This window comes from Psammomys obesus, unplaced genomic scaffold (genome assembly GCF_907164565.1).
Source record: "Psammomys obesus unplaced genomic scaffold, mPsaObe1.curated_primary_1811, whole genome shotgun sequence".
In the NCBI taxonomy this organism is placed as follows: Eukaryota; Metazoa; Chordata; class Mammalia; order Rodentia; family Muridae; genus Psammomys; species Psammomys obesus.
In genome coordinates this window covers 18,908,491-18,921,254 of record NW_026596079.1, presented here as the reverse complement: position 1 = coordinate 18,921,254, position 12,764 = coordinate 18,908,491, and the positions used below count along the sequence as shown (strand labels likewise).

General features: G+C 40.0%; 1 protein-coding gene across 1 annotated transcript in view; it reads left to right on the top strand.

Moving 5' to 3' along the window:
- The window catches only part of Tbc1d31 (TBC1 domain family member 31), a 62,288-nt gene that overhangs the window by 8,455 nt on the left and 41,069 nt on the right, over positions 1-12,764 (top strand). Inside the window, exons 3-4 of the mRNA XM_055626675.1 lie at positions 2,125-2,240; positions 5,370-5,548. Coding sequence (XP_055482650.1) covers positions 2,125-2,240; positions 5,370-5,548 — 295 coding nt within the window. The remainder of the gene's footprint in view (positions 1-2,124; positions 2,241-5,369; positions 5,549-12,764) is intronic.

Genomic DNA, 12,764 nt, shown 5'->3' with positions numbered 1-12,764 from the left:
GCATCCACGCTTGGCCAGTCCTGCCAAGTGTGGATGCAGCTGCAATTGAAGGTGGGGGTGGTTAGCTCATCCTTGAAGATTAGGGGCTACAGACTTTTGGCTGGAGGTCAAAAGCTACTCAGAAGAAGTCTAGGTCTGTTGCTAAGAAACGCTATCTCAAAGACAAGGGTCTGGTCCTTCTTTTGCTGAGTGAAGGTCATTGCTTGCTTGCCTTTTTTTATATATGTCCTCACAGGTAGGGTCACATTCCTCCATTCTCTGGAAAGGTACTAAGAGGCTTTAGCTTAACCTGGACCTAAAACTCAAAACTATAGGCTTTAAAAGACAAATAGGTTACAAAGTTAGCCTAACCCTTTCAGTACCATCCCCAAGATGAAAAGGACCTACAATTATCCTTTTAATTAACTTTTGTCCTTTGTGACCTACAGGGGAGGAAGGACATCATATAACTTAGTTCAGATTTATGTAGACCAGACAGATCAATACCGGAAAAGGCAAAGAACTTTGCTTGTTTCAGCCTCTTAATTGTTTTCAGTTCAAAATAATCCTTAGACCTAAGTGGTGTGTTTTAGGATGAACATTTACAGCTGAACTAAGCAGTAAGCAGCGGGGCCATGAAACCAGGCATGGTTGTTAAGCCCACTCTACTGCGCTTCAGTCTTTCTTATCCAACACAGTGGTCTCTTCAATTTCATTCGTATTGAAAGATTGAATGCTTACATCTCCCCTTTTCTTTTCAGCTTCGAGTTACACCCTGCTGTTTGTTCCACTTCTCTGACCATTTTGTCCCTTGTTTTCCTGGCTTCCAATGCTTATCCCTGTACTTGGTGTTGCTTGGGTACCTGCCCTGGGATTACGTCCTTCTGTGCTCTTACTTATTTATTGTTTATTTCAAGTCTCTTTTTAGTAATCTCATCACCAGCGGAGCCTGGGGTGTTTACATGAGCAGGTGTCGTGTCTGTGCTATTGACTTAAGATTTTATTTCTAGAATTACTCTGATAGCCACTAGCTGTACACAACTCTTGAGCCTTCGAAAGGTAACTAGATACATTGTAAGTGTAATGCTAAAGTACACACTGGAGTTTAAAGAGTTAGTGTGAAAGAAAAATGGAACATTTGTTTAAACATTGAGATAAAGTTTTGGATATTAAAATTAATCATATCTTTTTCATAATCTAGCTCCTAGAAAATTTTAAATTATACATATGGCCTGTGTAATAGTTTTTTGGACCCCATAGCTCTGAATGATATATAGGAACCTTAAACTCAACATCTTTAAGATAAGATTTAAGATTCCCTACCTTCAAGCTTGTGCCCTTTCCCTAACCTCAGAAGTTTAATGTTTTGTAAATGAAATTCTAGTTGTGTGCCAAGCTCTTTTAAGAACTCACTACGTATTTTTTAATTTAATCACAATAAACTCTTAGGCTTTCAATCTTTTTTAACATATTTTGTTGATTATGTGGAAATTTCATGTAATGTACCCTGGTCACATTCCCTTCCCAGTCCCCCTGGTCTGCTCCACCCTTGTAGGCTTCCAGTTCTTCTCTTCCTTCTACACGTGAGAAGCTCCTATTCCTTCTCTTCCCCCATGCTTACTAGCTGCCGGGCTCTCTCAGCTCAGCAGCCTGTCCTGGGTGTCCTTTCTACTGTGTACTTGTATCCTTGAGGCCTGAGGTCTTCTCTAGTTGCTCTTACAGCACTAGTCTTTTCTTCTCTATCCCTCCATCTGTCAATTGCCTTTGCTTCCAGAAGCATCTTCCTAAAAGACATTTGCCAGTTGTAAGTCTGCTATGATAAATTAACAGAAACTTTACAATGCCTTCCCAATTAACAACTTACTAACAAGAAATAACAAAAAATTTAAAACTTAACAATGACTTCCCAATTGTGGAAATGGGATCCACTTTCCCTAGCATGGTTCCTGAGATGTAAATCTCAACCCCTGGCATTTTGCACATGGCAGAAATACCCTCATTATTTACAATCAGTCTCCTAGACCTTCATGTCTATTTTTGGCCCACCATTTTCTAGGTCTCATTTTCCCCTCTAGGGTCTCCACCACTGTAAAGTTTTTGGTCACTGGTAGAATTTCTGGTACTAACGCAACTATTTCTTAATAGGTTTAATCTTGTTCAGCGAACAGCCCAAGCGTGCACAGCTCTGGCCTTTAATCTTCGTAGGAAGTCTGAGTTCCTTGTGGCATTAGCTGATTATTCTATTAAATGTTTTGATACAGGTAAGAAGTCCTCCTGGTTGTCTTCTGAAGCAGAGCAAACTGTAGCCCCACAGGCTGCAAGGCCCTTACTAGTCTGTGTAGCCTCAGCAGCAATCGTTTGTCCATGTGACTGACTACAGCATCAATACAGGATGTACATTAGAGCCAGCCAATGGGAGAGATGCTTAGGGAAACATCTAGGAGGCTTCTAAAAGGATGCTTCCATTGTCTTCAGTGGTGAGTTACCCTCCCAGCATCTACATGCCAGGACTCTGCTGGATGTTGCTGAGGCAGGAGGCTCACTCAAGCTTTGGTGTCAGGAGTTTTAATTGAGTGCCTGTGTGTAGATGTGAGGGCGATCTGATTGTAACATCTCTCATCCTATTATCACCAGGGTTGAAGGATTGTCTATGTGGCTGAATCCCATTTCTAGTTCTCCTGCCTTCCTGATGCTCAGTCTATTAATGTTGCTGGTCCTTCTGGTGAGACCAGCCCCAGCTCTGAGTCCTTAACAGAAGCCATTTATTTGTGGTTAAGGTTGACTGAATAATTAGAATATTCCTATCATGTGGGAAGCTCCAGGAGTTAACGATTACCTCCTGAGTGTGGACAAATATGAGACTTCTCTCTTTCGAAGCCAAATTCCTTACTATACTGGTATTCTAAAATAACACAAACAAACAAATCCCACACATTTCATGGAAATATGGCAGAATTACAACTGGCAAATTATATAAATATTTTAAGTTGGCATTCTGGAGATTTATAGATTAAGCGAATCACAAGTGAAAAGAAAAAATTTAATTGTATTTTTTATTACTAAATGATGGTATATAATAATTAGAAAGATGTAAATATTAATAATAGTGACAATAAATAATTTTATTGTATTTATTCTTTTACAAGGGCTATTTTCTGACTCTATATAACTAATTTATTTCCACTGTGATGGATGTTGTTATGATCACCATTTTGCAGATGAGGAAACTGAGACAGTGAAATTTCTTGATCAGGGTTCCAGATTTATATAAAGCAAAGCAGGCAGTTTGAGCTTGGACTCTGCTACACTCCACACACAGAGGGCAGAAATAGTTATCTAAGTAGTGCCTAGAAATCCAGTCAGCACTGCCGGAACAAAAATTCTTTAAAAAATTTTAAGTCTTTGTCCATTCTTACAACTAGCTTCCTTGGATGCCACCATTTTCTTCTCTTAACTCCATATTTTTTATAGCCTACTCTCTCATGGAACCTGACATCCCATTAAGGTCCTTAGATGTTATCTCTAGTTTCTAACTTCCAAGTCACCTTTTTTCTTTGTGGCCAAATCCTGCTTCCTCACAGCATCCATTAGTAAACAAGGATTCTTGTGCCTTCTATCCCCACCATAGAAAGATTGTATCCAAGGTTCTAACAGCCCCTGGATTACCTGCCATCCCACTTCCAGGAGCACTTAAAACCTGGGATTGGCCAGGAAGTCTGATGTGAGACTGAGTCTCCTAGAAATACCAAGGAAGCTACTATATCCAGGATACCTCAGCAGTATGGCTGCCTGAGCAAGACCTGAGCAATGGCAGCATCACTTGACATGCTGTCCTGAAAGGAAGCAATCTCAGGGCACCACCCCTAGACAAAAGCGTAGTTGCCAGCTTTTAGTTTTTTATTCAACATCAGGAAAAAAAAAGCAAAACAAAACAAACAAACAAACAAACAAAAAAACCAAATTGCACTTCATTTAAAAGGGGGGATTTTTTTTTCCCCTCCATAAGCTGAGAGGGACAAAATACTGAACTGAAAAGTAGTGATTTAACTGTAGCTTTATGAAAAGCTCACAATGTTATCCTCCCTCTTTTCCTTTCATGCAGACCAACAGGAAGGAATGAGTAACAATCGCAGACATTAGGCAAGTGTTTGGAAGCTGCTGTCTCCCTAAGGAACTCATTGTTTTGTCTTCAGTTCTGACCTCCTTCGTATCTTAGTGGTTTTAAGATTTATATCTTGCTTGCTTTCTCTCCTCACTTCCGTTTTTCTGGAGGAATTTAGATCACAAAACTGATGTGATATAGACAACTTAGAAATATTCACAAAAGTGTGAGGATAAAATAAAACCTTTAGTCACTCAGTAGTATTTATCATGAATAGTTTTGGTATATTCTCCACCATCCTGTTTTCTCCTGTACACATGCAGATATAGGACTACCTCAAAGTCAAAACTTCCATTGACTCGTTGATTGATTGATTGTTTGAGACAGAGTTTTGCTATGTAGCCATTTGCCTAGACTTCACTGTGTAGCCCAGGCTTCAGATGCAGAACCCTTCTGCTTTAGCCTGCCATGTGCTGAGGTTGCAGACTATACCACCACACCAGGCCCAAATTCAGTTTTAATTCTTATTATCTGTGTGGCTTTATTTAATTCATTTTTTTGAAATAGGATCTCTCTGTGTGGGCAGAACTGGCTTCATATTCACTATGTTGCCCAGGCAGACTTCCGGCCTATGGTGATCTCCCTGCCTTAGCCTCCTAAGTGCTCACAGGCGACAGGTGTGTGTCACTATGCCTGGCAATATCAGTTCTTTAAATCTTTTATCCCGTTTTCCACCATGCCAAATCTGTTGTCTTTGTCATATGACTTGACAGCATCACCAGCTGCTTGTATAGCTGAATTAGGACCCTTGGAGTGCAGTAGGTCAGTGTGTAGATGTGTGTCTCCATTATTGATGGTTTTTGAATTTGTTCCTTTTCTCTGTTGCCTTTTTCTCATTTTTAAGCCCCATTTCTTGTCTGATTCTTACAACAACGTAAATTAGCCCCGTCCAATCTCTTCCCCTCTTCCAGTGTATAGACCATAGCCTCAAACAGAGGCCCAGACATACCATTCTGCAACATAAAACTGTTACCGTATGAATACCCAAGCTCTAGTGTCCCACTGAGGCTATTCTTAAGCCCTCTGTAGCCTCACCTGAAACATCCGTGACTGCATGTTACTGGCACCCCACGGTAAATGTTAGCCACAGGCTCCCACCTTTGCTGATGTTAAAGGAGGTGCCATTTTAACCCCTTTATGTCCATCAGCTGAATCAGACCGTGCATAGTGTTCAGAGTGGTCTGTGTGTCAGTGAGGGTGCTGTACTGACGTGAGAATTTCACTCCAGTCACTAAGGAGCTGGTTAGCTGCATGAGAGGACATGAATCGTCAGTGTGTTCCATCTCTGTGCACGCATCCGGGAGATACGCCATCACGACTTCCTCTGACACAGCTCAGCTCTGGGACTTGGATACTTTCCAGAGGAAAAGAAAGCTGAACATCCTCCAGTCTGTGGGGATACAGAAGGTCGGTGACTGTCTTGGTATGGGCTTCTCCCACTGGTCTCTGGGTCAGGATTCAGAGGAGATGTGGTAGATATGATTCAGGTGTCTTCAGTAGCTGCTTCTCACAGCACAGGCACAGTAGGTCTGGATTAAGTGTTGCTTACGGTTATGTTCAGAACACAGGAAGTGAGCTTTGCCTCTGCCAACCACTCCATCCACAGTCCTTAGGTTAGCAAACTGTTCACAAGGTGTCTATCCTAAGGACCTCCTGTGACCCATAGGCCTTAAGTCCCATTTGGCAGAGAAGGATGATGGGCAGGGAATATATATACATATGTGTGTGTATACATATCTGTGCATATATGCGTAATATTCTAGTTTATTTTTAATTATGTGTATATGTGTGCATGGGGGTATCTACACATGGGTGTAGGTGTCCATGGAGGCCAGAGGCGTCTGATTCCCTGGGGCTGGAATTAAAGGTAGTTGTGAGCTACCCAATGAGGGGGGCTGGGTCAGGTCCTCTGTATATGCTCTTAACTACTGTGTCATCTTGCAAGTTTAATTAATATATGCTTTAATTCTTTTAAATTATTGTAGCATAAAACTTCCACTGTCACAAGTGATATATCTTAAGACATTTTGCGTTAACATTAAAACATTTAAGATGTTTTCCAATTTTGCTATGACCAACTTTAAACATAGAGCAGATTTATAAGAAGTTCATGGTAAACAAGGATGCCTGTCATCTAGAGTCCTTCATTAATATGTTACTGTGCTGTACAGTCCATTTCATGTTCGCATAAAGTAAATTTAAATGCAAACATCATTGTCCTCAAGTACTGAAGCCTGCGTTGACTCATCATGGTTGCAGTCTTTGTTAATAGAATATTGACCTATGAAGTGCTTACACATCATTTGAGTGTAACAGATGCATGCACTTGGGACCCGTGTGTGGTGGTCCCAAGAAGTTTTCATCATATCCTTTGATTTTTTTTGTTTGTTTGTTTGTTTGTTTGTTTTAACCAAAGGAGATGAAAATGTAATTTTTATTGTGGATTCTTTTTTTTTTTTTTTTTTAATTTTAACATGTAAAACTTACAAAAGATGAGGCCATATTGAATTGACTCTTCCATGATGGAAACCACACAATGGGAATGACCATTAAATGAACACTGTGTTCATTTAATTAATCCAGGTAATTTCCACCAATATTTGGGTTTAGAACTATCTGATCTTAAGCAAATGGTAAGTCTTAACTGTCATGTGACTTTTGCTGGTAGCAATGTCTGCTTGCTTCCTAAACTTAGAAGAAAAGATAACCCAAGAATAAAATCCCTACGTAGTGAAGCCAAATTTTTAAGGAGTAAGTTGACCAAAAAATGTATCATACATCCAATTAGGCATCCAGAGGGAAACCAGAATAAAGCAGGGCAATTAATTAGTGTCCACCAAGTGACTGTCATTAGCATTTTGCTCACCAGATGACTGCCAGCTGGTGAGCTGAAGGTTAGCTGGAGAATGGTGTGCTCAGAAACAAACCAGTGCTCAGTATTGCTAGACTAGATCCAGCATACGAAATACTAACTTGAATGTCCGCTTGGAGAGAGCCAGCAATCTCATGCATTGAATTCTTTTCATCTCGCTACATTTCTTTATACTCTTTTCTTAATGCGTAATTACAGAAACCTATAGCATCACTTCATTGCTCACTTACTCTATCCTCTCATGATATGTCTGAATTTTTTTACTGTGGCTTTTTTCTATTGTAAAACTCATGTAATTTGAACTATTTGGTAATAATTTGTATAAGGCCTGTTTTATGTATCTTCCTCCTTTTAATCATTAATTAATAATCCATATATAAATATGATACCTTTAAAAAGATTCACTTATTTGCTTTCAGGATTTAGCTTTTTCCCACTCTGATTAGCTAAATACTATTTTCAGGAGTATCTTTGTCCCCGGTGACATTAATTGCTTTATTTAGGCTAGGTTGTAATGTGCTGTTGTCTTTTTTCTCTTCATTATTTAATATGAGCAGCTAATAATGCATGTCAACTAAAAATTTATTACATGGGTCTCTATGGAAATCCCAGAGTTCTTTAGTGTGCTTTTAATAATTAAAAAGAAGAAGAAGATAGAAGTTGTAGCCAAGTATTCATAAGAGATGTGGACCAAATGCCTTAGTAGGTCTTCTCTTCTTTAATTGCTTTAGCATTTAGATTGAATTTTAAGTTCCAAAGCAGAGAGACATAGGAGTTGAGCCCTCAATGGAGATAGTTGTGGAATAATGACAAGAAGCCTTCTGCTCTTCTCACTGGGTGTCAGTGTGAACATTGTTTGGTCACTCAGATATTCACTTAAAAACGTCTCCAGATTTTAGTAGTATAAGAATAAAATTGGAACTGGAGAGATGGCTTAAAGGTTAAGAGCACTGGCTGCTCTTCCAAAGGTCCTGAGTTCAATTCTCAGAAACCACATGATGGCTTATGACCATCTATAATGAGATCTGGTGTCCTCTTCTGGTGTGCAGGTGTACATGCAGACAACATTGTATACATAATAAATAAACAAACAAACAAACAAACAAATAAATAAATAAATAAAATGAAAAAATAAACATTAAAAAATTATACATTTATATATATTATCTATGTACTATATAATTATATAGAGAGTTGCTATAATACATGCATGTAAGTATATTGTAAAATAATAAAACACTGTATCTGGTAAGTTGCCAGCAAACTCTTTAAAAAAAAGAGACAGTTGGGCAAACAAGATGGCTTAGCAAGTCATGGCACTCACCACCAAGCTTGATGATCTGAATTTGATCCCTGGGACCCACAGGATGGAAGAAGAGAGTGACCCCTGCAGGTTGTCCTCTCACCACCAGGTGTGCTGTCACATATGTGCAAGCACAAACACACATGCACAAAAATAAACATAATACAAAGCCAAAAGTATATATCCCTTCTATGTTTAAAATGTAAAATAGCCTGGGATGCAGCTTATACCAGTAACCTCAGCACTCAGGTGACCACAGGATTGCTCCAAGTTCAAGGCTAACCCGATCTGCAGAGCCGCTTGCAAGCCAGCCAGGGCTATGTAGTGAAGCCCTGCCTCAAAAATAAATGGAAAGATTCTTCACTCCTAACTAACTTGAATGTCCACTATGCAAAATTTGGAGATAGCCAAATAGTTTCTGTTCCTGTTGTACAGTGTTAGAAATGGACGTTAACTATAACCCAGTCTTCCAAAATAAAATTTGAATTCTAATCTAAATTTTTACTGACAGGATTTTTTTTTCCAGGTTTTGATTTTGTAATTTAAATGTAACCTTTATTTACAGTGATGACCCTTTCACTATGAAGTTAATGTCATAGTGGCACTTTTAATCTAAAACAGTGTTTCATTCTGTTTTTCCTGTGATAACGGTTGTTTTTTAAAGGTCAGTGGTCTTGGGAAAAGCCTCACAGCCTGCACTGGTCCTACCCTTAAATCACTGCTTAGCTTGTTTTCTGTCCTCTGTATTTATTATAAGCAAGAAGTTAGTCACAAGGCTTGAGCAGATTCCTGGTAATCTTCTCCACAAGGTATTTTACCCCTTGTAAGATCAAAACAGTAGCAGCACTACCTCAGCATTGACTTCAGTACTTTACAGTGTTTAGTACAATTGTTATTATCATTTCTGTCTGTCTATCATCCATCTATCTATCTTTCTATCTATCTATCTATCTATCTATCTATCTATCTATCTATCTATCTATCATCTAGCTACCTTCGTAGTTAGTGATGGCCTTGAACTTGTGATTTTCCTGCCTCTGTCTCCTGTGTGCTGGGGTTACAGGCATGTGCAAGCATGCTCAGTTTATACAGTGCTGGAGCCTGAACCCAGGACTTCATGCAAGGTAGGCATGCTCTCTACCAACTGTGCTGCAAGCTGAGCCTGTAGATGTGTTCTTTAAAATCTCGAGAGTAATACTATTTTTCTTTTAATAACATTAAAACTCAGAGGGTTTAACTCACTTTATAGCAAAGTATAATCTGACCTTACTTACCTGGCAGTCTAATCTGAACTGAACTGGCAGCACCTAAAACTCAGATGTGTGGGAGGATGAGCTGGTGGCTGGGTATGTATAGCATGTGTGGTATGTTTCATATCACAGAACCGTCTCAAATTGGTAGTGGCGCTAATTCTGAAACATCTCCGTTGCTAAGACATCCCAATAAGTGACCATGGATCTTTGATCTCAAAGTGTTGTTTTGTTGTTCTTGGGTGTTGTGGGTTCTTTTGGGGGTTAGGAGGAGGATGGGAAGTGAACCCAGGGCCATGTGTTGGGCCAGTGCTTTGCTGAGGAGCTATGCCTCCAGCCTCTCGAAATAAGTGCTGCTTTGCACTGCATTTTGTCTATAGGGTAGGAACAGTGCTAGAAGTCAGCCGGGCACAGGGGTGCACATCCTGGGCTCAGCTGCTCCAGAGGCTGATGCAGGAGGACTTTTTAAAAAATATAATACGATATTTTTAAAATAGGTTTTGCATTTATGCATTTACTGTGTGCGTGTGTGTACGTACGCATGCACAAGCATGCATGGTATGCATGTGGAGGTCAGAGAACAAGTTTCGGGAGTCAGTGTTTTCTTCTACCATGTAGGTCCCAGGGATGGAACTCAGATCATCAGGCTTGGTGGCAAGTGCCCTTACCCACAGAACCAATCCTCTGGAGGATTTTTAATTCAAAGCCAGCCTGGTCAACTTAGTGAGAACCTTATCTTAAACAAAAACCAAAAATGGGCAGTGATAGATGCCAGTTGTTGAAAGCTTTGCACCCCATGCCCTGACTCACTCCCTTCCCTCCTTCTTCCTTTTTACGACAGACTCTGCCTGCAGCTGATGCTGGTTCAGAGCTTGAAGTGGGGTCCAACTGGCCCAGAGCGCCCAAGTGCCGAGATTGTACTAGCATAGTCCACCAGAACTGGCTTAATAGTGATTTTTCATGCTGCTTTCCAAAAGGAGAGACTGAAATTCAGAATCTTAATCATCGATCACTCGCCCAGTGTCAGATAGCTTATGAAGTGGTTTTGGTATGAATCCAAACCTGTCTCACTGCAAGGCAGTTCATGGCACCACATTGTGATTTAATTGGAACCTGTCACAGAAAAACAGAATGGGTCACTGTTTCAGATGAAAAGTGTCATTATGAAATTAACTTTATAGTGAAATACCCAAGTTTCGTTGAGAGTCTGGCCTGATGTTAAGGTAAGTAAAGGCTCCATTTAAATAACAAGAGGGAAAGCGGTAACTCTTGGTTCTTGTGATGCCGAGTGGGAGTACTTGGGAATATATCCTTGTATTTGTAATCACTTCTGTTCATGTGTATGTGAGAACAACTTTACGATGCCTATCAGAAAGTACTTCATTAAGAAGGTTCTTGCACGGCACTCTATACAGTGAGCACCCCTTATGTGCCTGGGAATTATACACCTGGCTTGCGCTGTTACTATTACTCTCCTGGGTGTTAGCTGTTGCTCTGGTTTTGGTTTTGTAGTAACATCAGGTCTTACTATTGGCGCAGGCTGTTCTTAACTTACTACCCTGCCTGTCTCTGCATGCTGTGATTATGGGAATGTACTGCCATCTCCGGCTTTGGACCTTTCTTGTTTTAGTTTCTCAATTTTGTTTTGTTTTAACACAAAGTATTGCATATGGTAGGCAAAACTTCAACCACAGAGAAGGCCTGAGTTTCTTAATTTGGTCATACCTCTCAAAACTGACCAGAAAATGCTGAGTTGGATGTGCTTACCTCCCTGAGGTGTGCGTCTTGGAAATGTGTCCCAGTTGTGGCCGTGTTGGTGTGTAGCAGAGCCTTGCATTGTTCTATCCTTAGAACAATGTTCTTAGGAACCCTGAGAGAAGAAGGGACGTGGGAAAGGGAAGGTGATAGAATTAGAGAAAAACGCCAGAAAGCCTTGCTCTGCAGCTCTCCGGCTCCCTGCATAGCTAGGAAGTAGGCCCTCCGCTGTGATACTGTGTGGTGGTGGAGCCAGAGACTCAGCAGAGCCCAAGGACCAGGCCTGTGTTCTCAGCCGTCCAGAACTGTGAGCTAAATACACTTACTTTACAAATTACCTTGCCAACAGTAGTTTGTCATGGCAACAGAAATGACAAGTGCAGAAAGCTTAGAGTTTTCATATTCCACAAGGAAACGAGTCTAGCCCCTTGAACTCAATGCCCCCATTCTGTCGCCTGCACATTTTGTTGATTTTTTTTAAAGTTTTTTTCTAAGTACTTAATGTTGTCAGGAGGTGACATTATCTAAATAATAATGACATGTTTCATTAAGAACAATTTTATAATCATTAAAATCTAGCAATTAAAATCACAAATCTGGTAATGAATAATCATGCAGGCAATGATCTTATCATAGCTATTCACCTAAAATAGCAGTTGATGCTCATTAACTTCTAAGCCTTTGCTTCTCCCAGTAGGAATAAACTTTATTACTTTTCTACAAAAAATGACTGCTAATTAAAATAAAAATTTTCTGAAGTCACTTTTTGACACCAGTTTTGAAAGCGTCTTTACGACGTTCATTACGGATTTAATATATTCATTGCAGATTCCTTTAAAAGCCCATGTTACAACAGAAGGTCCAGCGATGGCTTATGGCAGTGTGAGCCCAGCACAAGTGAGAATCAGGCCCTGCCTGCTCTGTCGGCATCTTACATCTTACATACTTTGGTTACCCTTTTATTGTGTCTTATTGCTGATGACCTTGACTGGATAATTTTAACTAGTGTCTCATATGCTTTTTTCCTTATACATGTATATGAATGCTATATATGTGTGTGTATCAGTGATCAGTTTCAGCGTTTTGGTTTTTTTCTAGGTGCTAGGGATGGACCTCAGGGCCTCTGGCCTGCTAGACAATCACTCCACTGCTGAGCTGCAACCACCCCCTAGCCCTATTCAAAAGGAAACACTGGTTAAAGCTTATGAAACAGAAAAGTGGGAAATAGAATAAAAGATTCCATTTTCAGCTTTGCTATCAAGAAATTCCACCCACAGTTCTTCATTAAATGAGTTAAATCTCTGATAAAATGTGATTGTATACATTTTACTTGTATAGATAATATTTACATTTATTTTCACTTTTTCAATTTTTCCCACAGGACTAACTGACTGTTTGCTTGCTTGCTTGCTTGCTTGCTTGCTTGCTTGCTTGCTTGCTTGC